Source organism: Triturus cristatus, chromosome 12 (assembly GCF_964204655.1).
Source record: "Triturus cristatus chromosome 12, aTriCri1.1, whole genome shotgun sequence".
Taxonomy (NCBI): domain Eukaryota; kingdom Metazoa; phylum Chordata; class Amphibia; order Caudata; family Salamandridae; genus Triturus; species Triturus cristatus.
In genome coordinates, this window is record NC_140595.1 from 175536022 (window position 1) to 175563736 (window position 27715).

At 46.0% G+C, this 27715-nt stretch overlaps 1 protein-coding gene across 2 annotated transcripts in view; it reads right to left on the minus strand.

The window, feature by feature from the left end:
• Positions 1-27715, minus strand: part of FCER1G (Fc epsilon receptor Ig) — a 246634-nt gene that overhangs the window by 57919 nt on the left and 161000 nt on the right. For both annotated transcript variants that reach the window (XM_085637448.1, XM_085637449.1), the window contains exon 3: positions 2994-3053. In XM_085637448.1, coding sequence (XP_085493574.1) covers positions 2994-3053 — 60 coding nt within the window. The remainder of the gene's footprint in view (positions 1-2993; positions 3054-27715) is intronic.

A 27715-nucleotide genomic window follows, 5' to 3' on the forward strand; every position in this document is an offset into this window, starting at 1 on the left:
TATATATATATATATATATATATATATTCACTGAAAAAACCATAGGTTTCACACATGTTATAGTTAGCGGAAATTTTACTGATAAAAAACCAATGAAATTCCCCCGTTATAGTTAGTGCAGGCAACTATAACTCACGCGACCGCAATCCTCTGCTGATGCTAATACTGTATTTAGACACTTATTTGCCCATGTCTTCTTCCATACATTTTTAGCTATACATATATTACAAATATTTTTTTTTCATAAAGACACATATGTCATCAGCAGAAGATTGCGGTCGCGTGAGTTATAGTTGCCTGCACTAACTATAACGGGGGAATTTCATTGGTTTTTTATCAGTAAAATTTCCGCTAACTATAACATGTGTGAAACCTATGGTTTTTTCAGTGAATTTGCAAGGTTTTTTAAATGCTAATTCCTAACTATAACGTGTGTGAAACCTATGGTTTTTTCAGTGAATTTGTACGGTTTTTTAAATGCTAAGTTACTTTACGCCATTCGTGGCGTGCACGCCCACTTAACGCAGTTCGTTCCGTGCGCGCACGGTGCGCTTCGCGCACCGTGCGCGCACAGTGAGCACGCGGTGCGCTTCGCGCACCGCGCGCCCACTTTACGCAGTTAGTGCCGTACACGCAAGGTGGGCACCGTGCGCACATGGAGGACATATTATGCGCTTCCTTGTGATAGGTAATCTGTTAAATTTAATTTGTAAGTGATGACAATAATACGCCATGCACAGAGAGTGTATTTTTTTTTAATTAAAATTTTTAGCGTAAGCGCACCGTACGCGTACGGTAAGCGTAATCGGCGAAATTTTCAAAAAATAAAAATTTACCGTTTTTGGCCTTAGGGGATCTTTGAGGACTCAACTAACATGGCTATGTGCATGGGCGCTGTCTAAACAGCCCCTTTATATGTTTTTTGCCTTTGTTTACAGCCCCCTCCTCAGAGTGCGAGAGAGAAAATGGCGGCCGCCGCTTCCTGGTTTCGACCGATTCGAATGTTTACTTAGATGTAACAGCCAATCAGAATCGCGCTCGCGCACGCCACCGTACGCTAAGCTTACGGTAAGCGTACCGTAAGCTGGCTCAGATATATATATTGATTTAAAGGCTATTTTCTCAGAATCTACTGAACAGATTTACACCAAACCTACAAAAGGCACTTCCTTGACCTGAGGACTACCTCTCTGCCACATTTCTAGTAATTCTGTTCAGCCGTTCGGGCTGTAGCCCTGTCTAAAGGTCCTATGGAAAAATGCATGGGAAAAACGCGTTTTGGGACCCCCCTTTTATCTCAGCCCCCGCTTGACGAATCCCCCCGAGACTTTCAGGGTAGGAGCGGAGCGTAGCGCCCCACCTATTTTGAGAAATTCGCGAGGATTCGTCGACCGGCGCCAAAGTTATTCAAAATAGAATGTTGCGGATTTCCTATGGAAACAGGGTCCTAACTATAACTACCTACTGGCGACCGCCAGTAGGTTATATATATATATATATATATATATATATATATATATATATATATATATATATATATATATATATATATATATATATATATATATTTATTTATTTATGTATGTGAGAGTGGTGTGTGACTGGCTTATCACACCATAACATACTTTATGAGTAACCCACGCCATTAAAGGTAGGCAAACGTTCACCTACCTAATAGGGCTAAAAGACTCCAGCACAATCTGGGATATCTAAGTTTTAAATTGTTTTCCTATTTTGTGAACATAAATCTTATGATATCTCTGTTAAACAAACAGGTCAGGTAAACGTAAAAGAAAACCTGAACAAATGAGTTATGCTGTAAAGGAAACAGGATCTTGATATCCATTGGAAAATGACAACCTTATGGGAGGAGAATAGATTATCATGCACCTGAAACAAAGAATTGTGTATGTTTTAGGGAGATACTGATTTTCAAATGAAGAAATTAAGTTGTGTTTCATCACACCTTATGTGTCAGTCCTTGTTTGACCTCCTTGTTCTGAAAAATGAAAGATGGAATCAAGATATTTAGTTAAAAACAGTTCCCATATTGAATGACTCCTTTCTAAGCAGCACAAAGATTCCAATTAGGTACACTGGTGTTCAATGTGCATAGATAGATAGACAGATCACAGACTACCATGGATAAATAATAAAATATGTACAAGAGTTGAGGTATACAATATGTTCTCATTAACAAGAGATTAACTATATAACTTATTTGTGGCACCTAAAATAAATATTATGTGCAATTTTGTCTATCTCTTGATTCAGTAATCAACCAGGAATATTCTGAGGGTATAATTCCTACAATTGTTTAAGGGTGACCTTTTAAAAGTACCATAATAGTTTACCTGACCCTGTATTTGAATGTTTGAATCTGGTCAGCCGTTCAAAAAAGCTTCCTGAGCGGGTGATAGTTACTCTCAAAGAGCATTCTGAGACTGTCACCCCTCTGTGTAAGCTCCTGCATGTGTTATCTTGTCCTGCTGAATTCATATGCCTTGACTCTCTGTTTGTGGTCTTTTCACAGGAGATTGGGCTCATTTTCTCCCATCAGAGAGGGATGGAGTAACTCCATGAAATAATGTATGGTGAGAACTTAGCCACACCAGGTTTCATTTTTTGGGGGGCTTTTGTTCCCCTCAGTTTCCCTTCACTTGATCCTTAAGGGCCTACCCATGGCGGAGGGCAATGTCTCGATCGCATTCTCAACTCCAAAATCTCTGGATGATGCATGCGATCTTGGACAACTTCTGTTCCATAGTTATACCAACCTTGCCCTACTAAACAGAGGCTGTGGGCACATTATCACCCCTAGCTGTGGGAAATAATGACTATGAATCATATGCCCCATCTCCAGGGAACATCTCCAGCCGCTCCTTAATATTTGCTATCTAGCCTGTCTAGAGAGTGCTGTATATGGTTGTAGATCATTGATAGGTGTAGTGCATAACATTTTCCAAAAGAGATGTAGATATAAAATGGAGTACCTCATAAATTGCTCGCTGGGTCCCCTGTTTCAGCTGGTGTTGCTGTTTCCTCATTTTCATCTGAATGGGGCAAAAATGAAGAAGAATGTTATTCTGTGCATAGAGAAGGATATGATGCAGTCTGAAGCTGCATTTTTGTATCATGTACGAAATGCCAAATATATATGATTGTCAGCAAAACTGAGCAGGCCACAGAGTCCCTAAGACCCAGAGGTTAGAAATCCCAGAGCATTATTTTCCAGGTAAGAGCTAGTGTCACAAATATATATTAGCAATTTTATTTTATTTACTGCATTTGGCAATGGGAATCTTGCCCAAAGACCAATATCTCATTGCAGAAAGATACAATTTAACAGATGCCACCACACAAACCACCCAGGTAGAGTTTATTCTTTATTAACTTTTTGTGGTACTTAGAAGGGGTTGTGCCTGAAAGCTCTGCTGAAACAAGTAATTCTGAGCCCAAAATATGGATATTATGATCTTTTAGCAAGATGAAGGTAGGTAGGGGGCGTGGCTTACAAACATGGCAGAGTAGACGCTTTTCTTTTGAGCTCCGCACTGCAGTCTGCATTATCTCACCATCCTGCATAATCCTGATATCAGCAATCAACAGACAGGTGGCGTAGATCTGTGCTTGTGGAGTTCGGGACACAAGACGAGTGGGGGCTGCAGCACAGTGCCGTAGTGAGGTAGCCAAGGTCTCGGGAGCCGTGAGGCGCCATCTTGGGCCAGCGCCGGTGGTTGGACTGGAATGCCGGAGAGACCTGTGGATCGACTGGGAAAGCTCAGGCTCAGCGCAACCATAGCTGGCCATCTGGGGACTGAGGCTGGAGGAACGGCGGAACATAGCGGTACAAAAGGGGGTGGTGATGGATGGAGCATCCGAACCAATCAAACACTCACACCCAGTCAACAGATCTGGGTTTGATCCATCACCATTCTTTAGCCCACTCTGCCACCCCAGTTCAGACATGGCCATATGCAAATCAGTCTGACCCTGTGCCTCATGGGAACAGTTCAGCCTGAACTGCCAAGCCATGCCTTCCCTGGACCGGAAACAAGCTTCCTAGGACCGGTTTCTGGCATTTCAGCCGTCTTCAGCCAGGCTTGCTTGAATCCAGTGGCAAAGTGAGCAAGGGACTCAATGTCTGAGCATACCCTGCCAACTTATGGCGAACAAAGCGGTACAAAAGGGGGTGGTGATGGACGGAGCATCAGAACCAATCAAACACTCACACCCAGTCAACAGATCTGGGTTTGATCCATCACCGTTCTTTAGCCCACTCTGCCACCCGAGTTCAGAACGGCGGAACATAACAGAAGGTGTGGCCTCCCCCGAGACATCGTACCAGGAGACGGAGGTACGCAGCAGCTGCCGAGCAGTTAAAGCAGGGAAGAGAGGAAGTGTGCAGACGGCCGGATATATTTGGAACCGTGTTCCCCGATCCCCGCAGTGAACTCAAGAGCTCACATCTGCGGTGCTCTCCACTGGGCTGCTGGTGAGTATAGTAGGCGGCGACGGAGAGGTCCCACTGGGACACGACCTGGCGGAATCTGTTAGTGCTGGGTCGGGCTAATTTGGAGGGACTGCTTGGAGGCGGCGGGGCAACAGCAGGGCCGTGGACTGCAGGACCAAATACCTAAGCTGGGGGGCTTCTCAATATACCAGATACTTTGCTGATAGGGTGTAGTTGCCTTCTTCATGCACTGAGGATGGAGCCATTGGTCTGGAGGGGCTCCTTGGATTACAGGGAGTACACGAGGGCACAGATCAATTTATGGGGGCTTTTGTTATGCACCTGGGTCCCTGAAGGCACTGGCACGGATGGCTGGAAAGTGAAGGCGCGATCATCCCTGTGGAGGGAACCGAGATGAGGAAAGTGAGTGCGTGCCCTCGAGCGACTGGTAAGGAGGCCTGTGTGCATCAGGTTTCTGATAACCAGGGTACTACAGACCATACTCCCAGAGGGAAGTGCGACCCAGCCGTCCACAGACATGGGGAAGGACAGAATCCACAAGCCACAAACGCATAAAATCTCCAACTATGCACAGCCACTGGTGCAAGGACGGGTGCAGCGGTAGGACAATAACGGTGATGACCCGGTGCATTCGGATGGACAGGATGACGGTCTCCCCACGTTCGTGGATGTGATCCAAGCCATCCAATCAACCAGGAACGACATGGGTTATAGAACTGACTCCGTGGCTATAGACGTCATCTTGTTCCGGGCTGATCTGCGGAAAGTGTCGGATAGAGTGGCCACCAACGAGAAGGATGTTAGTACACTACAGTCCGAGATCAAGTACCTCAGTGCTACAGTGATTGACCTGAAGAGGCAGGTGGTGCACCTGGGTGAGAGGGCGGAAGACTCAGAGGGGAGATCGCGAAGGAATAATTTACGTTTTGTGAGGTTCCCCAAAAAAGCAGAAGGCCCCTCCACAGAGTTATTCCTGGACGAATGGCTCACTAAGTTGATAGCTCCCAAGACCCTCTCCAAATGTTTCAACATCGAGCGCGCACACAGGGCGCTTTTTCCTCCTCCAAGGCTGGGGGCGCCACCGAGGGCTATTATTGCCAAACTGTTTAATTACAGAGATAGCGACTACCTACTGCAGTTGTCACGAAACCGTGGGCAGTTCCTTTTCGAAGACCATTCTATCTCCATATACCCGAACTATACGCAGATAGTTCAAGATCAACGGAAAACATACACAGCAGTCAAGCGCAGATTGAGGGAGTTGACCTTGAAATACAGCCTCATGTTTCCCGTGAAACTGCGGGTTGAAAACGAAGGACGCACTCTTTTCTTCCATACAGCTGGGGACGCTCCAGAATGGTTGGATGCCAGGGGACCGAGAGGGCGACGATTGGTGTCCTCTACAGAACCGACTGGAAGTTGCACCGGGCCAAACACACCGGACGACCGTCGGCGGTCGCAAAGACAATTACAAATGGCCTCACAGAAAGACCCTGGCTGTATCCAGGTTCTTCAGGGTGGCACATTGCATACATCCGGCTCCGAGACTGTTCCAGAGTCTATTGTGGTGACTCAGGATCCGGAGACAGACAACGGGGATCAGGGGAGTGAACAGGAGTGATGGAGCCAGTTCTTCGATGGAGCAGAAGGACAGATAAGTGCTGCCGCTGGCGCATAAGCACTATTGGGGTATTAGTCTTGCATGGTCTGAAAGGTTGCTGAGGGTCATAAGAGACTCATGCATAAGGACTTTTCTCATTGGTTAAATAAGGTAACAGGAGTGGGCTGCCGCAGGGTAGCGAAGCCCCCATCAGAGGTTGACCACACGAAGGACGCTTGAGGGCAATCTCGCACCTCTGTCGGGTTCCAATCTTTTGCACAGCATTCAATCTCATATACTCTTTCAGGGCTGAATTTGGGTCCGGATCAGAGCCAAGTTTTGGCTCTGTTTTTTATGTTCTAATTGCTATTTGAAGGGTAGGTGTTGGGAGGTAAGGAGCGATAAGTGTTGAATTCTGCACTGGATGCATTGCTAGCAGCAGAACTTTTGTGACTGCCCAGGGGGATTGGAGGGCAACAAGACAGTTCAAGTTACAATGTTTTCAAGGTTAAGGAGATCACACACGGTCATGGTGGGAGTTGGCTAACAGGTGAAGTACATTGCAGAGGGAGACGGGAGATGAACAATATCCTGACACATCTCCTTACACAAACAGACAATAATGGAAGTACAAACTCTGAAATTACTTGGTTGGAACATTAGGGGAATGGCGGGCCTGGAAAAAAGACGGAGAGTCTATGCCTTTTTAAAACGGTATAAAGTTAGGATTGCAGGGTTGCAGGAAACGAATGTCGGGGGGGATGATTGCGAGTATACGCAGGAAATGGAAAGGATAGATGTATGCTACTTCCTACTCAGGGTTTGCAAGGGGGGCTATGATTTGGGTGGCCCCCAGAGTCCCGTTCAAGCGTATGAGTCAGGTTTTAGATCCCGAAGGGAGATATGTTATTCTGCATGGCAAATAGGAGGGTAAGGAGTTGTGTATTATCAATGTTTATGCCCCGAATGTGGACTGTCCTGATTTTTTCCCGATAGTCCTCAAAGCAGCGCTCCCATACACAGGGGCAGAGATTGTCCTTCTAGGCAATTTTAACTGTGTCTTCAACGCAGATCTGGATAGGGACCCCCTAAGGCCGCAGGCTGCTATCACTAGATCGGCTGATGCAGGGTCTGCAACTTAGGGACGAGTGGAGGGCTAGGAATCCAACAAAGAAAGTGTTCTTTTGTTACACCACAGCGGCTAATACATTTAGACCAAGCTCATCAAACGTCTGCAACGCATCCAAAACGCCTCTGCACAACTGATCCTCGACGTACCACGCCACAGCCACATCACCCCCACCTGAGAAACCTGCACTGGCTCCCGGTCAACAAGCGGATATCCTTCAAGCTCCTCATCCACACACACAAGGCACTCCACAAGACCGGCCCAGCCTACCTCAACAGACGACTCTCCTTCTACATCCTCAACCGCCAGCTCCGCTCCACCAACCTCACACTCGCCACCGTTCCTCGCATCCGTAGAACAACCACCGGCGGAAGATCCTTCTCCCACCTCGCTGCCAAGACCTGGAACACCCTCCCAGTGAGCCTATGACAGACCCAAGACCTGCTGACTTTCAGGAAGCTACTCAAGACCTGGCTGTTCAACCAGTAGTGCCACCCCAGCGCCTTGAGACCCTCACGGGTATGTAGTGCGCTCTACAAATTATTGATTGATTGATTAATCATTGCTGCCTTACGTTGGGACTGTCGGCAAATACGGAAAGTATTTTGTACCTCCCTCGCTACATTTCAGACCACGCACCACTGTTGCTCCTTCTGCAGAGTCGCCCCGGCCGTCCGGCTTTGGACACTCAGAGTGGAGGTGCTAACGGATCCACCATACGCCGCAGTGGTGTCGGAAACTCTACAACATTACTTGCAGGAGAACTGGGGGTCCGCTTCTACCAGATCACTTGAATGGGAAGCTGTGAAGGTGGTTGTAAGAGGGGTGTGTGTGAAGACCTCTTACGGTGTGAGACAGCATTTAAATAGGAACATCACAAAGCTTGAAAGCCAATTGAAGGGACTGGAGGACATGTTACATGAGGGGCAGGAACACTTAGCTGAGTGGACCAAGGTGTGTGGGGAGCTTTTAGACTGGCTGGAAAAATTCACGTATACATCCTATAGGCAGAGGCTGCACATGCAAGGGGACAGGTCAGGTGCGCTACTAGCTAGGCTAATAAAAACGGAACAGGAACATACGCCCATCTTACAATTACAGACGGGCCATGGGACCCTACTGCAAATGCAAGGGGCGATCCTAAAGGAATTTGCATTGTATGTGGAGTCCACATGCACGGGTACCCGGAGCAACACTTCAGGGGGGTTACTGGAGTTTTTGGCTGGGATTGCACTTCCCACACTAGATGATGAGGAGGCAGAAGCCCTTGGGCCCTGATCTCCAGGGAGGAAATCCTGGCATCGATACGGAAATTGAAGTCAGCTAAATGCCCAGGAGGTGATGGCCTCCCGGCAGAGTTTTATCAGCAGTATGCGCCTGTAATGGTGGATCGTTTTCTTGAAGTGTTCAATGAGGCCTTGGACAGTAAAACGCTGCCGAACACAATGTCGGAGGCAATTATATCTATGCACCCTAAACCTGATAGGGACCCCCATTTGGCAAGCTCCTACAGACCTACTTCGTTCCTTAATGTGGACGCAAAGATTCTGAGTGGGATATTGGCGGCCCGGTTACTGCCCTACATGTCTAATCTGATCCATCCAGATCAGGCGGGGTTTATTCCCAAACGCAATACCACTCATAATTTGCGGGACTTGGCGCACGTCTGGCATGCACCGAGTCTGGAAGCAGAAAACTGGGCACTGGGGCTACTGGATATCCAACAGGCATTTGACTCTGTAGAGTGGGATTATATGTGGGCAGTGATGGCCGGGATGGGGGTAGGACAATCCTTTATAAAAATGGATGCAAGTCATATATAATAGACCAACTGCAAGGGTTTGCATTCGAGGGCAAGTTTCAGAAAGCTTTTGTTTGAAGAGGGCCACTCGGCTGGGGTGCCCCTTTTCCCCGCTCCTGTTTGCCATCGCAATGGAGCCGCTGGCCATCACTTTACGTACAAAGCTGGAAGGATGGAGGATTAAATTGGGGAAGTCAGTGCATGTGGCCTCTGTAGGAGAGTAGGATCTGCTTCTTATAGTTACCCCCACTTTTTGCTGATGTTTCGCTGTTTTCGACTTAGACTGACTGGGATCCTGCTATCCAGGACCCAAGCCTAGCTCCTATAAATTGATTGCATGTACTTTAGGTACACTCCAGATTGGATTCTGGGGTACCCTTATAAGTCTCTAGTATATGGTATACTATGTACCTAGGGCATAGGTACCCCAGAGGCCTCTCAGGGGCTGCAGCATGTATTATGCCACCCCTGGGAGACCATTCAAAATGACACACCAGGACTGCGACAGCAGCCTGTGTAAGGTGGTGCATGCACCCCTTACTTAGATATAGGTTCACTAGATCTATCCTAATAACTGCACATATAAACCTATCAGTCACCCCTATGGCAGGCCTTATCTACCCTGAAGGCAGGGTGCTGGGTTTTATGTGAGAGGGTGGCCATGCATGAGCAGAGCCCCTCTGCAGCTTTCGGAACCTATATTCCGGGGTTGTTTGTGATGCAGCCAACCATATATACTTAAGTGCATTATAACCTCGCAGTAAATGCTAACTTTAAAAGGGCTGTATGGAAACATGTTGTGTTTGGTGTCAAACACCTTGGAATCATACCTCCACACCAGTAACTAGTGTGGGTGTTATGATTCCACCCTACTAGAGGGAGAAATATGACAGCGCCGGTACACCCAGTACCAGCTTTACAGACCCTGGCATCACAAAATGGATGCTGCCAGCCACAGACACGAGTCTGCCCTCCTGCTGCTGGATGAAACTCTGGCAGGGGACGGCTGGACAATAGGTTTCCTGTCACAGGGAGGTGTGACCACCTCCCAGACAGGCTTTAGTGTATTGGGGCTGGGTGGGTGCACTCCGAGAGTGCTTTGATGTCTGCACTGGGGGCACATTTGGTGTCCCTTTGCATAGTCCAGTTCAAACCGGTTGCAGGGGCTATCAGCCCCTGCTCGGGCGTGAAACTGGACAAAGTACATGGGTGTAGCCACCCCTCTATCCTGACCCTCCCACAGAAGGGTACCCAGAGTTTGTCCCACCCCTTCCTTGGGTATAAAGTAGGAACCCCTAGCTACATGACTTTAGATTTACCTGGACGAAACTCTGCTACAGAAACCAAGTACTTCAACTATCTACACTACGTTGGATGACCGAAGAATCTCCCTTGGAGTAAAGGAGTTACTGCCCTGCAAGGCAGGCACCTGAATCACATCTGACCGGTTTGCATCTATGCAGCTCCTGAAGGACTTCGAAAATTTTGCAACACAGGAGGTGAGTTCCCAAGCTTCCCCGAGGCCAGCCAGTGCTCTCAGCAAACCTGAGACCCGCAGCCCTCGTGGGGACTGTGCAACCTGTACCCCTGGACACCGTGCACATTTGCAGCAGCATTTGCTTTTTGGCGATCCGTGAGGCTGTGCTTTGGGCTACTTGTAGTCCAGACCCCGAGCAGTGATTCCACCAAAGATTACCGGCCTACACTCCACGAGTGTTCCGTGGGCTGGTATTTTGTGATTCCTCTTGAGGTCCCTTCGTGATCCCTGGTCCGTCGACCTGTGGGTCCCTGCGATGGGAATTTTAACTTTCAGTTGGCTTTCCTAGTTGCTCCAGACGTGCCCTGACTCTCCATCGCTTGGGGAGTCCCCAGGATCTTGCTGGTCCACACCAAAGTATCTTTTCTCTAACCACATGGGTTGCAGTTGCCAAGGCTTGTTGGGCTCCAATCAGGACACTGAACCCCCAGCACTCGACATCCTTCGTGGGACAGCTCGTTTGCGGACTTTGGTCATCATCGATGTCTCCTGGTCCCCGTGGCTGCAGAGTCAAGCTTCACCTCATCTCACCTGAAACACCCGACATTGGTGGGTATTGGTCTATCGTGCCCCTGGTCACCCTGAAGTGACCCAGACTCTGTCCCCTCTGCTTTCAGGTTCTTCTCAGCTCTGATCCAGGCTTGCATCACACGGGACACTTCTCCTCTTCCCGGCAGCAGCACTTTGCAGCATCACGCCATTGAAAACGACAAAGATTCCCGACACCATTTGACACCTATGCACCCGGCTTCCGTGGGTTAGGTAACACGAGTACTCCGGTGCTCACATGGGTGCTGTCCTTAGAACCTTATAAGTTTGAAAGGGTTTGCTTAAAGTCCTCTCCTAAGTGTCCTTAATCTTTAAAATTCCAACCATGATTTTCCCATAGGATTGTACGGAGTTCGTGGCTGTGTTCTCACACTGCACGTGTCCCCCGTGGGTCCCCTGTGTCACTACCATGGGTGGTTCCTTGGGGTCCCAGCGATTCTACATGCTCTAGGCACTGTGTCTAGTCAAGTTGTGGTTGTTATACCACTTTCTTAATATATGGTTTGGTCTCCCCCTGGGGCCCACTGTGTATTGTGCTATTTACTGTCATTCTAGTACTGGAATATTGTGTGCCTTGTTCTCTAATCTCATAAATAGGTTAGTAGAGAGTGTTTAGAAATAAATACATATATTTTATATATATTGTGAGAAGTTGGCCTGGTATATGCTGCTCACTAATTCTAATGATCACCTTGTACCATGCCAAACAACCCTCATGGTGGTGGTTGAAGTCAACCTTGATAGACTAGCTATCCTAGTGGTAGCGTGGACAGTGCAGTCTGCAGGCTAAACTCTTGAGGGCATGTGAAGCCAGCTGTTTTACCATATGTAACCTCTTTGAATACCAAATGAAAGGACACCACACGGATATATATTCAAAATATATATGTATTTATTTACTTAAAAGTATCCCCTATACTCTTTATGAGCACAGAAGCACATTCATTAAATCAAGGCAGTGTTTAAATATACAAAAGTTGCACAATTATGGATGGGCCAGGTGGCCAGCTAAACCATATACTAAAATAGTGGTATAAGAACCACGAATAGAGAGGAAGGAAGGCCTAGGGCCTTGGGAATCGCTGGGACGACAAGGAGCTAACCATAGTTAGTGACCAGGAGGCCCACAGGATGCGTGTGCAGTGTTAAAAGTTACACGCGTGCACCTATTGATTTCAATGGGTGCGTAAAAGTCGCAAAGTTAAAGGAAAAGGAGTCTTCCGGATGGACCAGAACCTAACAACTTGAAACCTAGACACTAGAGATGTTTCTCTACCCAGGAGCACTGGAGTGCCAGCATTACCTCACCCACAGGAAGCGGGTGCATAAGGGTCAAATTGCGTCAGGTTTCGTAATGCAGGTCTATGGAGCCTGAGGATGAAGATGCTGCAGGCGGCCAGGCAAGAAGAGTTCCGGTGGATCCAAGGGTGGATCTGAAGAGTAGACAACCTGTAAGCAGAGGGGACAGTGTTCAAAGTCACTAGCCAGTGACCGGCGTGGAACCAGGAAGGAACCAGGCGATGTCGGGTGCCAACAGGTGAAGAAAGGAAGCTTGTCTCCGCAGCCACGTGGAAGTGAAGGGATCGACGACAACCAGGAGTCACTCACGAGCTGTCCCACGAAGGCTCTAGCTGATGGCAGTGTCGGCTTCTTGATCGGAGCAAACAGGCCTTGGCTAATGCAAGCCACGCAGGAATCGATGAAAGTTTGGTGCTCTAACCAGCAAGGTCAGAGGGGCTGCTCCTTTTCACAGGAGCAAGGGCCAGTCTGGAGCAACCAGACCAGCAGTGTTGTTCGTAGATTTCGTCGCTAAGATGGCCACTAACCAACGGGCCAGTAACCGGGATGACGCGTCGAGTGGCAAAAAGCAAAAGGGCCCCACGCAGATCTCGTGGATGCTGGAGGGCTGGTCTTTGGTGCAAATGCTGCTCGGTGTTGGGGCTTCTCAGGGCCCAGAGCACAACATTGAGGATATCTCGGGTGCTGCGCAGTCAGCTTGTCGTGGACGTTCCAAGATGGCCGGTCCCACGTCTCTCGGTGCCTCCACGGGTCTTTTCTTTGCAGGGACTGTGGATCTGGCTCAGAGATGTCTGGGAGTCTGGGTCTTGTCGGGCTCTGGGCTCGGTCTCCAGCGGGAGGCGGCGGCAAAGCAATCGTTGAGTTGCTGGATGGTGCCTGTATTCACAGGGTGATCACTCCTTGGCCACAAGGGAGATTCTTTTCAGTCTTCTGTGCAGCAGAACGTCGAAGTCCAGTAGTTCTTCTTGTTAAAGTCGAGTTTCAGGATGATCTGAAGTCTTGGGACACAGCTCCTACTCTTATTCCAAATCTAGGGGCCGGATTACCTGCTAGGTCCCTCCTCTGGGTGGGACCAGGAAGGGGGGTGGTTACACCCCCTTTCCTTTGTCCAGTTTCGCGCCAGGACTGGGGCTGGAGAGCCCCAGCTCCGGTTTGAACTGGCATATGCACAGGGACACCTTGTGTGCCCCAGGCATGTCTCAATCTATTCAGCCCTCCCTAACCCACTACACAAAATCCTGTCTGGGGTGGTGCAAGCACCTCCCCTGACAGGAAACCCTTTGTCCACACCTCCCAAGCTGGAAGGACTCCCAGCAGCAGGAGGGCAGACTTGTGTCTGTGGTGGCAGCATCCATTTTGTGATGCTGAGGCTCTGTTTAACTTTACCCGGGTTTCAGGTTAGGTACATGTTGTGTCCCTCTAGAAGGGTGGAATGCTACCCCCGTCGCCAGAACTGGCGAGGGGGTAGTATTCCAAATCATATCACACCTTACTCGACATGTTTTGATAAAGCCAAACCAAAGTTAGCATTTGACCGTGAGGTACATAATGCACTTAAGAGTATATGGTATGGCAATGTCATGAAACAGCTAAAGGACGTTGTTCCGAAAGCTGCAGACAGGCTCAGCTCATGCCAGAGCACCATCTCACATGAAACCAAGCACTCTGCCTCCAGGATTGTTAAGGCTTGCCATAGGAGTGGCTGATAGGTTACCATGTGTCCATATATCTTCGATATAGCTATACTATATCTAAGTAAGAGGTGATTACACCAACTTACCCCAGCTGAGTGATCAGCCAGTTGTGTCAAATAGTGAGGCCAGGCCAGGGGTGGCATAATACATGCTGCAGCCCCTGGTAGGCCTTGGATACACCTATGCCCTGGGTACCTGGGGTACACTGTTACAGGGTCCAATAAGGTGAACCAGTTCCAATTGGTAATGCACCTAGTGTGCATTGGCATTAATTTAGGGAGGAATTTAGCAGGCCCACAGCCACACTAAGTCATAAAACCAGTGAAGCAAAAGCAAAAATTTGGGGTGACCATAGGATAGCAGACCCTACTCTCCTACATATATACCTTGTGTGGTTCTCCTTTCATTTGGTCATTCAGAAGGTTATAATCTGGTAAACCTAGCTGCTTTACATTCCTTTGAGACTTAGCCTGAAGGCTGCTCTCCATAGCTACCACTAGGATAGCTTTCAATAAAGGTTGTCTTTAACCTAATCATCAATAAGGGTCGTTTGGACTGGTGCAAGGTGCCCACTTAACTAGTGGACAGCATATACCAGGCCAACTTCTCACAGTCTCCGTGTATGCCGACGACACGTTGGTATATTTACCTCAGCAGGAGGAGGCAGTCCAGGTGCTCAATGCGGAACTGGAGGAGTTTGGTATGTGGTCCGGTCTACACCTCAATCCGGGGAAATCGAAGTTGCTTCCCATGGGGGGCTTAAGAGGGAAATCTGAGACTGATTTGCCCATGGTGGGGATGAGATGGGTTCCTGAAGGGGCACGGTACCTAGGGATTATGCTAACACACACCAGCGAGACGTACTTAGCCGAAAATATAGGGAGGAGAATGGACGGTATCAGAAGATCTGTGGCTTTCTGGAAGGAACTCCCATTATCATTAATGGGGAGGGTGGCGTTGACTAAAATGGTCATCGTGCCGATATGTTTATACACACTACAGAATTCCCTGTATTTGGTCCCGCCAACGTTTTTTCTCGCAGCTTGATAGCTTGATAGTAGAGCTACTGTGGGGGCCTAAAAGAAAGAGAATAAAGTTGAGCACTCTACAGAGAGGTTGGGGGTGGGGAGGTCTGGAGGTCCCTCAGCTACATTACTAGTACATAGCTGCGCAATTGCAACACAGGGTGCACTGGTTTGATTAACATGACAACTGGGAGAAGAGATTGTTGGCGGGCACGCACTGGGGGGTTCTGTTGCCGGAGCTTTTTCTGTTGGGTTCTAAGATTCCAGACTCCTTTCCTTATATCATACGTCACGTCACATTGGTCTGGGCAATGGTGGTGCGGAAAGTACTCAAGAGAACGCCATATGCCTCGGATGTTCAGTTGTGGGCGGTTACGCCCTTCAAGCAGATAGGGCACACACTGAATGTTAGCAAATGGAAGGAGGGAGGTTGCCTTACGATGTGAGACTTGTATGTTGCAGAGCGGTTTGTGACCAGAGAGGAAGCAGATAACACCTTCCAGCTGGGTAGTGGGCAGTTTTTGCAATATGCTAAGATCTCAGCCGTGGCCAGAGAAATATGCCCGGCATTTCCACAGGAACCACAGGTCGCAACGGTACTGCGGATAGTGACCACGTTGGCAGGGGGAAGAAGGTTGGTTTCTCACATATATAAAGCATTAAGGGAGGATACCCACGCTGCTCCCCTTCCGATACATACAAAATGGCACAATGTACTGGGGGAACCCCTTACGGAAGCGCAATGGCAGAAAATACATGAGGGGATCCAGCAGATAAGTTCTAATGCATGCTTCCAATTAATACAATATAATGCGGTGCATCAGACATACCTCACTCCCCGAGTATTACATAAAACATATCCGGACCGAGTAGACACATGTCCTAGATGTAGACGCTCGGATGCACATTTTATTCATATGCTGTGGGACAGTCCTGAGCTGGTCCGATACTGGGAGGCAGTTATTGATACCCTGCAGACTGTAATGGGATGGATCATACCAGCCACTATTAAAGGAGTAGTGTTGGGGTTATTACCTACGTCCAAAACTAAAATGCTCACTTGGAGGTTTGTGCAGCTGGGCCTCGTCTTAGCGAAAAGATGAATAGTAATTCACTGGTTAAGCTCAGAACCGCCCATGCCTAAGAAATGGATCAGAGATGTGCTGAAGTGGGCCACTGCGGAGGTAGTACGGATGCAGAAGGTCAGGAGGGACGACAAGCTTGAGGATGATGTGAGGCGCTTAAAGCTCTCAGAATTGTCCAAGGAGACGGGTCCCCCAGAGACGGACAGGCTTTCACTGAGTGCAACTCAGGTAGAGACCGACACGTCACGCTCACCAATGGTTTCGCACCTGTCAGAGAATAACTTAGATAGTGGAGGTAATCCATAATAAATTAGTCTCCATGCCTTGCACTGCACATGACCACCCATGACCCGGGGAGGAGGGGAGGGAGAGGGAGAGGGAGGGGATGGGTGGGTGGGGGGGGGGGGAGTAAGTTTACAATTAATGTTACCAATGGTTGTAGGAATGATAATGACATCGGTGATTTGTGCACAATGGTTGAATATCAAACAGAGTAATGCTAATTATCTGTGGTACAGGATTGTATATCCTGATCGACTGAACATAAGATTATTGTATTTGGAATATTATGCTTGTTTGGAAAAGTGTTATTGTCATATAAATGCCAATAAAAAATATGTTAAAAATAAAATTAAAATAAAAGATGAAGGTAGGTAGTCATACAATATCTCAAGATGGGAAGGGAATACATTATTCACAATGGAAAAATCACATAGATCAATGGCTTAAAAGTAAAGAATCTTGAAGGACAGGCTTCCATAGAAACAAATCAGAAGGGGGACTTTTGCTGAAAGAAGCTGCTAGAGGTTATAAACACATTGCAGCCCCTGTACTGCAAGAGGGCCTCTGACCATTCAGAGGCCCCTCATTCCTTGAGCAAGGTCAAGGGCCCCAATTGAGCCCAAAGTTAATGAATCTCTGTAAGATATGAGAGACTATGGCTCCTCTTCACATTCTGTAAGGGGAGCATTATTTTGTGTTATGCCACTGACCTATTCACCCGTAAAGTCTTAAAATTATGGATGTAAATCTCTGCCTCAGCCTGCACATATTTTCCTGATTTTATGAAATTCACAAATATTGCAAAGAATATGACTGGAAAGCTACCAAAGCCCATTTCCCCACCCCCATGTCTGGGATTATGGATGGAAAGAATTCTTCACTTATGGTGGAGATCTCCACGAGGGGGGGCATGGCTTGCAAGCCGATGGCGACGGACGCGTGAGTTCGGAGCTCCGCGCCGGCCTGCCTAGTTATCCTACCTAATTGCTGTTGCCCCGGCTCCCGGGAAGCAAACTGGACCCGGCCATCGCTGTTCAGCAGCTGGGGCCCGGGAGTCCTGGGTGCCCGTGGCGCACGCGGGAGCCTGATTGAGTGGGGAGTGGGGCTTCGGCTCAGAGAAGACAAGATGGCAGCGTGAGGAATTTCGGAGCTCCTGGCGGCTGCGGACTTGGCCTGCCTGCTCCCTGCGATTCCCTGACTTGCTCCAGAGACTGAGCGGGGAATCTGACATCCTGCCCTAGCTCGGTGGGGGCCATTGAAGAGAGAGCTGGGAAACGCGGTGCTCTCCTGGAGTGGAGCCTCGCGCACGCTAGTGGAGTCCTCGTACGCCTGGCTGGAGACGCCGGGGCCTGCACTGAACTTCGGCGCTATCCTGGTGTGGGCTGCGGAGGGTCCCCCTCCATGACGCACGGATTGGGCGTGGCTCGCCATTGTCTAAACTACAGCACGCAGGGCCAGCTCTATTTGTCAGGCGAGTAGCGGGTGGTGATTCCTCACCGCTGCGCACTGGAACTTGCCGGACCCTGTTCGGGCTGCTGTGGACGGCGACTGGAGGCAGAGCTGCTCTGTGTGGGTGGCAATACAGAGGCATAACCGGTGGGACTGCTGTTGCCTGCACCAGGGGACTGGAAGACACAGCTGGAGGTGCCCCCGTGAGCACCAGCCCCATTTCTTTCTGCTTGGGTCTGTGAGGTGTGGGGCCCAGGCAGTCATCCTTGGGGTACCTGTTTCTGCAACACCACAAGCTAGAGATTAGGGCGGCTACAACTTTATCATCGCAGCGGGGGCCCGGCTGCGGGGACCTGATCCTGCTGGAGGGGTGGTCGACCCCGATGATGCCGGTGCTGCTGCATCGCAGCACGCGGTACCCCTGACTGTGCTGTTGATGGTGGTGGCCGGACACTGGTGATTGGAGTTTTCGGGCCATTACTAGAAACTGGCGGAAGCTGGGCCTGCATAGTCCTGTTGCACTGCTGGGTGGGCCCATTGTCTCCATCTAGCCTGGTAACAGCACTGGGGAACACTGTTGGCGAACCACGCTTGGTGGCTGGTAACACCCTCGCATGACCATGGGGAAGCCCAGGAGAAAACAATTGATGGCTCCCCCGGATCACGATGATCTGGCCCAGGAATGCAGGCGACCGGACTCACCTGAGCCGTCAGCTGATACCGGAGTCCAACAACAGCTGGCTCAGATTTTGCAGGCCATAACCGACACTAAAGAGACACTGCATCAGGACATTGCTAATGTGGCAGTGGGGCTGGGACTCCTACGAGCAGAAAATACCAAATTGGCTGAACGGGTGAAGCAGACAGAGTCATCCCTGGCGGGCTTGGCGCCGGTGCAGCAGCCCTCTCTGACCAACTGGCGGATATCTCCCACAGAGTGCAGTTGATGCAGCGTGGAATGCAAAATCCCTCCCTCCGTCACAGACCAATGATCTCACAAACACACACATTCCATACATTCGCTGGTGGGACCCATAACACCAACATTCACTCAGGATCAATCTGTGTTTTCCGAGAGGCGATTATCTTCCAAACGCTGACATGAAAGGAAATACCTCTTTACCCTAATGAGCAACACATCTACATAACCTTCCGTAACTCATTAGGCCCTGAATTCCACCTTTGGTATTCCTCCCATAAATTGGCGATGAATCTGCTAGTTGCTGGTTTAGGTTAATTTCTAATTCTCTATTTACTTTGAATCAATACATTTTCTATGAATAAACAACCCAACTCATTTGGTAATTAATCAACTCAATCAATTTTTATCTAAATAATGCAAATTAAATCATTAGTTTATTCAAACCGCAAATCATCATATTTACCTATTCTGGCTAATTGTCGTCCTCTAAGTCAAATCCAGTAGTCTCGCCAATCTATGCCCATCAAATTTAGTAAATTCAGTTCATCAGGAAATTGGGCATTAATTCAGTCCGTCAAAGATTCAGGGAAACAGCTGTCCTGCAGCGTCACCGTCCTCTCCGCCAGCATAACGTCAGGAAAAATGAAAGTGATCCGTACAACCTCACTATTCTACCATAATTTATAGTAAAAACACTGTCAAAAAGTAACAAATATTGGTTTTCGGCTTTGCTGATTGGACAATCAGAGATCGTCTGACAGAGTTCACATGAAATAATGTCTCTCAGGTCATCACTCTTGCTTGTTCCGGTTTTAAGAGACATCATATTGTTCTTCAGAGAAGCTGGCTTGCTTCCCGGGGCGACCTTGGTGGGTACAGTCTGGTTAGGGTCACGAAGAGGCCATTGTATCTTGTGTTAGCGCAGGCGCACTTCACCCAAAACCTTGTGCAATGGCGTCAGTCACGTCAGGTACAGGAGGCAGCCATTTTGTGGCAGGCCCAAATGGTCAACTTAAGCAAAAGAAACACAAAACACAATTAATACATAGAAATGGCTAATAAAATGTTATTCCCTCGCTAATACCCATATGTGTGTGTATTTATCTAGCAGAAAGCAACACTCAAGCGGTTTATACTTACTAAATAAAGCACAAATCACAAATACATCACAAAAGCAACATATATCATGCAATATTCTAATTGTCTATCATTAGTATGCATACAGAATTTAGTTTACATATTAATTAAGCCATGCAAATGCAATCCCACGTGTATTTCAGTTATTAATAAGATTGATTAATAATCTTCACTTCAATTGATTAGTTCAATTATAATTAATCAATTAATCTAATTAGTATAAACATGCAAATTGGGGTGGGTATACAACATTTTGCATTACCCGCTCCAGCACTCCCCCCTTTGGTGATTTTATCACCATATCAACCAAAAATGTTGTTCTTTCTTTTACGGAATTTAAAATGTTTTCTTGCTCTTAATCATAATTCAGTTTCCCCTACGTCTCCTCTTTTTCCTGATTCATACATGCTCTCCTTCCACTCTTCCAATTCTATCTTCTCAAATTCTCTTTCTTGTTTCTTGTCTTTTCTTTTCAACTTTTCTCTTTTGAATCTTTTCTTGTTCTTATTATTTTTACAGCAGATACAACCTAATCTTATCACTAATATTATGAAAATCACACATGTTAGTGGAAACAATATTTTACCTATAAATATACTACCTATTTTGACTAAGAAATTTTTAATAGTAGCTATTTTCTTTCCAATCTTTTCCCAAACACCTTCAACCTCCAGTGGTGCAATTTCGTCATGCAATTCTGTAATATTCTTAATATAAATTTTCAGATCTTTACTTTCGTCAGGAATGTAAGTACAACAATGTTGAACTTTCAGCATTCCACAGACTCCACCCTCTTTTGCCAATAATATATCAAGGGTGAGTCGATTTTGCATTACCATAGCACGCATGGCAACCATTTCAGTGTCTACCAATAGAAATCCTCCAGCGGTGCTTGTTGACAAGCAATACACTACTGTTGATAATTTTCTAATTTTGTTTGCATTCAAAGATATTCCCACTGCTGGTATCAATGCTCCAAAAATGTCACCCACAATTACTGTCCAAGATTCTCTCTTACTACATACTAAATGATTACCTAAACTATGTACACCATCTTCTCCTCTATCCATATGAAAACTTTTCGGAAAAACCAGGCCTACGTAACATGTGCCATACCAGTGGTCTGGCAAACGATAATATGCCCTGTTCCCACAAATAAAATATAATCCAGGAAAGACTGGATCTTTTCCACCTTTAAATCCCCATCCACCCATGATTCGGTATGTATCATGGCACTCACTATTACCTACAAAATAATTGTCATACACAGTTTGATTCCTTCTAATGCATAATTTCCCTTTCTGAGGCCAATCTAAAGCTACAGTTGGACTAGCTTCTCCTTTCAAATGTTTTTCCCTTTCTACATCCCAAACTGTTTTCTCCACTTTACCTTCTGCTGCCTTTCTTTGCATTTTCAATCTCCTTTCTTCAACCATGTCTAAGAATGTCTTTTCCTCTTTCTTCAAACTGCAAGTCAAATTGTTTCTAAAAATATATTCTAATGTTAGTTCCTTAGTTTCTAGGAAAAATTCACCTAATACCTTAGCAGGTTTCACCTTGTTTAGTTTGTTAATGGCAGGCACTTGCGCAAAAATGTTATCTACATCTGAAAAATAATATTCTAATTTTCCTGTCTGATAAAATAAACTAGCTATTACACTACATGTTATTCCATACGTTGCTGGAAGGTGATGATAAGTCACTCCTTCTGAAACAGAGGCAGGTAACTGCATGCATACGTAGCAGTCCCTTACATCCATTGTCTTTACATATTCGTACAATAATTTTGAAAACACATTATTAGAAAAATCAGTTATAGACCTGTCTTTATGTAAATAATTATTATCTATTCTAGTCGGAACTACCTTTGGAACCTTCCCTATATTAGTTATGTTTTCAGTATGTCCTTCTAGTGTGTCTATGGTAACCTTAAAAGAAATCAGAAGAGCAAGTATGCTCCACAGAAGCATTAATAATCCTGTACAACAACAACACATTTTACACCATCTTTTCATGAAAGTACATCTACCTTTGCTACTATCTATGTTAGCCATCTTCGTTAAAATAGACCGTGTCTTTTGACTTAGCCTCTTCTACTTCACAACTAGTTGTCTAACCCAGGGCTCTATGCTCCTACTTGGTTCTACCAGTATCTATCTTTTGACTTAATTTAGGGTCTATTCAGTTTGGTATCTCATCGTTTTTCACTTCCCTCTCGTTATCCAAATACAGAATTTCCTGAACTTCCGTTTCTTCTTTCCCGATGTCGGACAAGAGAACTCTCAGGATGTCCGATTCTTCTTCTTCTTCAACCACTTTCAGTACAGCCTCCTCTGGATTTCCTTGACTATCTGCCTCTTCTCCTTTTTCAGGCAGAGCCACGTACGTCCATTCCGGTGACTTATACTTCTGGTTAGGTTTCCTTGTTCTTTTACTTTCTTTATTCTCAATTGTTTCTTCTTCTTTTGATTTTTCTTGACTTGTCACTTCATTCACCTGTTCAGCTCTTGGCGAATTCACTCGTGTCAGCCGATATCTCAGTTTCTTTATTTTATTTGGCCAAACGTCATCTCTTGCAACTCTTTGTACCTTACTTCCTTTGTCATTCTTTTCCTTCCTCCAAGCTTTCTTTCTTAGAACTCGACCTTCAGGTATTTCATTTTCGCTTTCTTCAGACTCTGTCTCAACTTGCTTTTTCTTTTCAACACTTTCCTTTTCCACCACTTGTTTTGTTTTCCCTACTTCTGTCCCTCCTCGAGTCTCCGACACGCCATCTTCCTGCTGACTACTTGTCCCTTCACCTAACTGGATGTTGCAGTTCCCTACACCTCCTCGGGGGTCTTCCGCAGAAATCTGTCCCTCTCTCTCTGTACCTGTCCCTTGTTCACTTAAATTGGTTATTTGAGGTGGAGTTTCTCTCAGTCTTTCATCGGGTACTTCCTTTTCACAAATTTCTTTTATTGTTTCTTCATTATCTTTTCCTCTTTGCTTTATGTGCTCTTTTCTGGAACCTTGTGTTTCTTGTTTGTTTCCAGAATCTGAACTGGTATCAGAAATCTGCAATCTTCTTCTCAGAGAACTGCTTCTGGGGACTAAAGTTAGACTTGGTTCTGTTTCCCCCCATTCAGAATTTTCTTTTGTTTTTGTCTCTTCGTCATCTGACTCAGTACTTGATTCTGATTCATCAAAATATTATTTTTCTGTGCTGTCCACTGGATTTGGAATTCTCAATGTGTGACTTGCATGGATCCAGTTTTTCAGTCCAGCACACTTCACAGCTGTTGTCGTGGTCAGAATGACTTGTCTTGGTTTTCCCCACCTTGGAACCAAACAATTTCTTCTTCTGTGAACCTTTATCCTTACCCAGTCTCCTGGGCTCAAATCATGGGCTGGCTTCTTTTCAAGGGTGGTGGCATCCGCTCCAACCTGATGAAACACAGAATGAACTGCGTCGGCCAGGCTTTTACAGTATTCCAACACCATGTCATCAGTTATAGTCATCAGCTTGTTGACTGGTATAAATACGTGTCACATGGCACGTCCCATGATTATCTCGTGAGGACTTAACCCTGTGGTTCTGTCTGGAATTGATCTAATAGTCATGAGTACCAGAGGCAAGACATCAGGCCATTTCATACCCGTGGCCAAACACATTCTCCCTATTCTTTTTTTGATGGTACCATTCATTTGTTCAACCACACCAGAAGCCTCTGGTCTGTATTCACAATGTAGTTTTTGTTGTACATTCAGTGCTTCACAAATTAATTTTACAATTTCAATATGGAAATGTCCTCCTCGGTCTGATTCAATTGTCACTGGGAACACAAACTTAGGGATGAACTCTCTCAGCAGTAGCTTGGCTACTGTCATCCCATCATTCCTCCTTGTTGGAAATGCTTCCACCCACCTAGAGAATAGGCAGACCATAACCAAAACATACCTCAGTCTGTTACAGGGAGGCATCTCAATGAAATCTACTTGCATTCTGGTAAAAGGCCCTCCTTCTCGGCCTATGGTTCCTAGACTCACTACTGTCTTTCTCCCAGGATTGTATTGCTGACATACTAGGCATCTTTGACAGAGACTTTCTGCTACGAGTCTGAATTTTGCATTGTACCAGTCTGCTTGAATGACCTGATCATGGCGTCTCTCCCTATGTGTTCCTGGCCATGATACATCCGTGCCATGGTAGACATCATGCTATCAGGCATAACTGGTCTTCCATCTCGATAGACCCACACATGATCCTTCTCTCTTGGTGCACATCCTGCTTTTACCCACTGTTTCATTTCGTCATCTCCTGCCTCTTCTTGCAACTGTCTTACTTCTTACCAAGTTCCCACAATGTTAGTGAACATCAATGAGCAAGAAGACATATCTCTTTCCTTAGCCCGATTGACTGAATTCTGATTTCGTGCACAATGCTGTGCCATGTCATTGGCATATCTGTTTCCTGTGGCGATATAATCACCACCCTGACTATGAGCAGCACATTTCACAACAGCCAATTGTCTAGGCAGCTGTATCGCCTCAAGCAACTTTCCAACCACTTCAGCATTCTTAATAGGAGTTCCACTCGAGGTTAGGAAACCTCTTTGTAGCCATAATTGGCCGAAATCATGGACAACTCCGAAGCCATACTGGCTGTCAGTTATCACAGTCACTCTCACACTTTTCCCAATTTTAAACGCTCTAGTCAGAGCCACAAGCTCTGCTACTTGGGCTGATTTTACTCCTTTCAGATAGGATGCTTCCATTACTGCTGCGACCGTGCACACTGCGTATGCTGCACTCAGCACTCCTTCATCTGTTCTCAAACAAGACCCATCAACGAACATCACAAAATCACTTTCTGGCAAATGTACATCTTTTATATCTGGTCGTGGTTTCGTGCAAAAATCAAGTACATCCAAACAATCATGATCTGCTTCATCTCTTACTTCCACATTCTCAGCATCAGGCAACAATGTTGCAGGATTCACATTCAAACATCTCGCAAGACTCACATTAGTTGCACCTAATATGACCTTTTCATACTTAGTCAGCCGACTGTGTGTCATATACTGCGTACGGCTCCTTGTTAACAGGATCGCCACATCATGAGGTACAAACACTTACAATGGATATCCCATCACAATTCCTTCACTCTGCTCCAAACTTCGGCATGTTGCAGCTACCGCTTTCAAACAGCCAGGTAAAGCTACAGCTACTGGATCAAGCATTGATGAAAAATATGCAATTGGTCTCCTCAGTTTTCCATACTTCTGTCTCAACACAGAGAGTGCACATCCATTTCTCTCACTGCAATACAACTCAAACTCTTTCTCATAGTCAGGCATACCTAATGCAGGTGCTTCACACAAACCATCTCTCAATCGTTTAAATGCTGCCAATTCTTCCTTGCTTAAATCAATGGGGTCTTTCACATCACTTCTCGTTAGTCGCACCAAAGGTTTTGCAATCAAGGAGAAGTTGCTAATCCACTGACGACAATATCCAACCATTCCCAAGAAAATTCTCACCTCTCTTTGAGCCATGGGAGCTCTCATTCCTTTTATAATTCTGATTCTGTCTATTGTTATTTTTCTTAGTCCTTTCTCAATGTTATGTCCTAAATACTGTACTTGCTTTTTGCAAAACTAATTTTGATGGTGACACTTTAAGTCCTCCATTTGCCAAATGATTCAACAAAGCTATTGTGTCTACCTCACAGGCTTCACGAGTTTTCGACGCCACCAAAAGGTCGTCAATGTATTGAACTAACACTGAATTCTCGGGCATTTCTAGACTCTCTAAAGACTTCTTCAATAGCTGATTAAATATCGAAGGGCTTTCTGTATACCCCTGTGGGATTCGTCACCATGCCAAAATACGCTCGCCAAAACAAAACGCAAACATTTGCTGACTGTCGTGGTGCAATGGGATGGAAAAGAAAGCATGGCACAGATCAATCACTGTATACCATTCTGCATCATGGGGAATCTGATATAAAATCACTGATGGATTTGGTACAATGGGACAACATGATACCACAATTTTATTCACTTTTCTCAGATCTTGCACTATTCTGAATTTCCCATTAGGCTTTTTCAGTCCCATTATTGGTGAATTACATGGACTACTCATTATTTCTCTCAAGATCCCTTGCCTGATCATTTTCTCTATTACGGGAGTTACTCCTTCAATTATTTCTGGTGTCAATTTATATTGCGGGACATTTGGGTATGTTACTCCTTCCTTTACTGTTATTTTTATTGGATCTACATTTCTCATTAATCCTACATCTTCTCCAGTGAAATCCCAAACTTCCGCTTTTACAGACTGTTTCAACTCTTTAGGTAATTCATCAGGGTTAAAAATAGCATATGTTTCAGTAACCTCATTTTCTCTGTTAGCTATGGTCATCCTATACAGTACATCATCATCTGGTGTTTCAAAAGCTATTCCATCTGGAGTACAGAATATAGTGCAATTCATTTTGCACAACAGGTCCCTACCTAATAAATTCACAGGACTGGTGTCACACACGACAAAGCGGTGCATTTCTGAAAATTTCCCTATGCTAACTTTCACTGGTTCTGTAAGGTAAGTTTTAATCTGTCTGTTGGATACACCAACTACTTGGATTGTTTCATCCGAGAGAGGAAGATTCTTAACATCAGCTGATCTAACAGTTGATCGAGTAGCACCAGTATCGACTAGGAAAGTAATATTTTCATCACTAACCTTTCCATCTACAAATGGTCCTGTCTGGTCTACTTCTAGAGTTGTGCCAAGTACGCACTCTCCTTCCTCCCTTCGGCACCGTCAATAGCTTTCTTCTAAGTCACTTTCATCGCGTTGCAGCCAATACTGCGAAACAGCGCTAGCGCGTGGCAGCTTATTTACCTGTTCTTCATTGTAGAATCCCGATTCACTACTATACTTCTGTGAGTTTCTGCTCTATGGAAAAGGCGGTTTTGGCACCTGATTCTGTGGGGTAACAACCTGCTGCTGTTGCTGCAGATGACCACTCACCTCATGCTGCACCTGTGGGTTCAATGATGGATTTTCATTATTAGTACTTGGGGGAAATTTACACTCGGATTTCCAATGCCCTATCCTACCGCAATTATGGCATGGGAACTTCTTTTTAGCTTCTTCTATATTGCCCTTTCCTTTTCCAGGACCAAATTTCTGTCTTGTTCCTGTGTTACTTGCTTGTTCCACTAATTGAGCTTCCTGTCTTTCTGCTACCTTTACCTGTACCCACATAGCCTTTTCTTTCAGTTTTCGCTGTTTTGCCTCAATCTCATCACTAAAGTATTTAGCATGTCTCAGTACTTCATCTATATTCTTATTTTGCCAATCAACAGTATGCTGTTTAATCATTTCACTAATTTCTGGACGTAAACCATATACAATTCTGTATACAAAATGACTCAACTCCTTCTCACTCATATTCTCATCTCCGCTAAACTGCTTAAAAGCTAGTATGAGCCTCTCATAATATGCATGTACTGACTCTTTACTTTCTTGATGTGTTCGGTCAATTTTTACCCAATCTGTCTCTTTAGGGGGTACCTTGTTTTTCAAAAATGCCATTACTTGTTCATATTTCTTCATTACCTCGGGGTCTGGAGCCCCTGTTTTTGGATCTCTAGGGTATTCCCGAGTTGGCCAATTAATCATCAACTTACACTCTGTCCATAAGTCTGCTGGTACTATTATGTCTAATAGACTATTCAAATCA